We start from the raw sequence: 2,850 nt of genomic DNA on the forward strand, positions 1-2,850 counted from the left end.
GGGTGATTAGGGGGCGTCGCATGAGAAAGTTCAACCCACTACACAAGCAAGAAATGAGAGTATTAACATACATACAGGTAATTTATATGCAAATGTGTGACTTATATCAACACTCAAATTAAACGAAGGCACCACATAAATAGAATAGACAATTAAACAATTGAAATAATAATTTAATAATAATAAAAAACAACACAAAATAGTATAGCCATAATAAGGATTTTACTGTGTAGTGTGTAGATTTGCCAAAGAAATGTCCATTATTCACTGAATTAGTTTTGTATAAATTATGATAATTACTTACATATTAATAAAAATACCTTTGAACCTTAAATCTTCTGGGGATTGTGTAACTTCTTGGAAGTAAAACTAGTTTAGATGAATCCATCCCTCATTTAGTTTATTTTGTTATTTATATAATTATTTACAATGGTGTAAAGTAACGTACATGTACTCAAGTACTGTACTTAAGACTTAAGTACAGTTTTGAGGTATTTTTTACTTTACAGTATAAAGTATTTCCAATGTTCAGACAATACGTTTACTTCTACTCCACTACATCTCAGAGGCAAATATTGTACTTTTACTCCACTACAATTATTTGAAAACTTTAGTTACTAGTTACTTCGTACTGTAGATTTTGATTATTATTACCAAAACATACATTAACCACTTCAAGCCTTACATACATTTTGATCATTTGAAAATAGCAGATCTACAAGCTCACAATGCGTCCCATTGTGAGCTTGTAGATCTTCAAAATATTTTCACAAGATCTTTGTACATTTTATACATTTGAAAACCGTGTGAAATGGGACATTCTGCATAATGAGTACTTTTACTTTTGTACTTTAAGTATATTTTGATACCAATACTTTTGCACTTCTGTCTATGTGACAGCCAACTAGCCAATCACACAGCGCAATGCATCCGTCTGGGTCATGGGATCCAGAGTATCACGCTGATGGGATCTGGTTGGCCCTGACAACCAACCAACAAGCCAATCACACAGCGCGATGCGTCCCTCTGGGTCATGGGATGAATTGCTTGGCAAGGCGGGAAGAAGGAAGTGTCTCAACCACAGGTTTTGCTGCTAAAGAATAAACAGTAATTATCCACACATTTACAGGTTTTATGTTTAAATTACTAACATTGTGTAACAGTGTTGCTATTCAACAGTAAAAGAGCGTTTTAATCAATAAAATTTATGTTTATGTTCATGTTTGAAGGTTTGTGTTCTGGAGAGGAACCAGCTGCTGTGAATGAACAGGTGAGCAGTGTGGTGTAAAGTAACGAAGTGCATTTAGGCAAGTACTTGAGGTATTTTTTTTACTTTACTGGAGTATTTCAATTGTCTTTTACTTCTACTCCACTATATCTCAGAGGCAAATATTGTACTTTTACTTACTAGAATTATTTGAAAACTCTAGTTACTAGTTACTTTGTAGATATTGATACATTAACCACTTCAGCCCTATTTAAACTTTGGCTATTTGAAAATAGAAGACTCATTGCCATGTGTTGTGAGCTTGTAGATATTTTTTTTCAAATATCTAATATTTTTAATACATCTTAGTCAGACATACAGTATGATAACTTGTGAAACGGGACATTCTGCATAATGAGTACTTTCTACTTTTCGAGTAGATTTTGAATACAGGACTTTTACTTGTAACAGAGTATTTCTACAATGCAGTATTGATACTTTTACTTAAGTAAAAAATGCGAGTATTGAACTGTTTTCATGTCAAGGACCCCCAAATGAATATGTATCTGGATGGTATGTTGAACCCCACCTGCAAACATGTTGTGCCGGGGACCCCAACAAGATTTGTGTCGTTGAAATGTTTGAAAAATATTCTAATGTTTTATTTTAGTTTTTTGTAGTTTTTTGTAGATTTTTTGTAGACCTGCTATTTTAAAACAATTCTTAAGAAAATGTTTTGGACTATTTTAAAAACATTTAACAGAAATCTTGTGTGTGTTTGGGGGGAGGTTGTGTGGGGGGGACCACTCAGTTAGGGAGCTACAGTGAGCAAACAGAAAGGGTCTTTTACATGAAAAAGTGTGAGAACCGCTGTGCTAAAATCCATGAATTGTAGTTGCAATTGTTGTTGTTGTTGCTGTTGTTTTATTGTTGTGGTGTAGGATGGTTGGCGCAGCAGAACAGTCGTTGTTCTTTGTGAGTGTTCCAGAGCTGAGCAGGTTGTGTTGGGTCGCTGTGTCTCTACAACAAGATGAGACCGAACCCAGAAACAAACAGATGAAGACATGCAGGTCAGACACACTATGGACATATTATACCATTTATACCCACTGTTTCATTGATTTATTGATGTCTTTATTGGCAAATATATGCATATAGACCGAAAAATCATGACAGTGCCTCAACAAACTAAAAACAATCCAGGTAGATAATGCAAGCAGCGTGGCATTGGAGCAGTATTGTTCATCAACCTTATTTCTGGAAGAACAGGACACTTGTTATTGACTTTAACAAATATATTATTTTGTAAATAAATATTCACACGTTGACAAACTGTAGGTTGACAAAGTTAAGAAAAAAAAGCACAAAACAATACAGTATGTTGCAAGAGGTACCTGGTGCAACAATGCTGAAAGCAGTCTTTCCCAGGTCAGATCTGGCACGAGGAACCTGAAGAACTAGCCATTCACTAGAGCGAGTTAAAATTCAACTATGGTTTTCTGAGCTAAGGGCTGGAGTCTGGCGGCAGCTGCCTGTCAATAAATTATATCCCCATGATCCACATATTGTGAAAAAAGACATAGATATTCTACCCGGAAATACCGCCGTACATATTTGTACATTCTGATCTGGTCTATATACAA

The 2,850-nt window shown here is 35.0% G+C and overlaps 1 protein-coding gene across 1 annotated transcript in view; it reads left to right on the plus strand.

The window, feature by feature from the left end:
- Positions 1–1,071: 1,071 nt before the first annotated feature.
- The window catches only part of cUnh18orf63 (chromosome Un C18orf63 homolog), a gene marked incomplete at its 3' end in the record, with an annotated part of 22,704 nt that continues 20,925 nt past the window's right edge, over positions 1,072–2,850 (plus strand). Inside the window, exons 1-3 of the mRNA XM_080417558.1 lie at positions 1,072–1,129; positions 1,230–1,270; positions 2,149–2,277. Of these exons, the coding sequence (XP_080273684.1) occupies positions 1,263–1,270; positions 2,149–2,277 (137 nt within the window). The 5' untranslated portion in view covers positions 1,072–1,129; positions 1,230–1,262. The remainder of the gene's footprint in view (positions 1,130–1,229; positions 1,271–2,148; positions 2,278–2,850) is intronic.

Source organism: Gymnoscopelus braueri, assembly GCF_963280865.1.
Source record: "Gymnoscopelus braueri genome assembly, chromosome: 21".
Taxonomy (NCBI): domain Eukaryota; kingdom Metazoa; phylum Chordata; class Actinopteri; order Myctophiformes; family Myctophidae; genus Gymnoscopelus; species Gymnoscopelus braueri.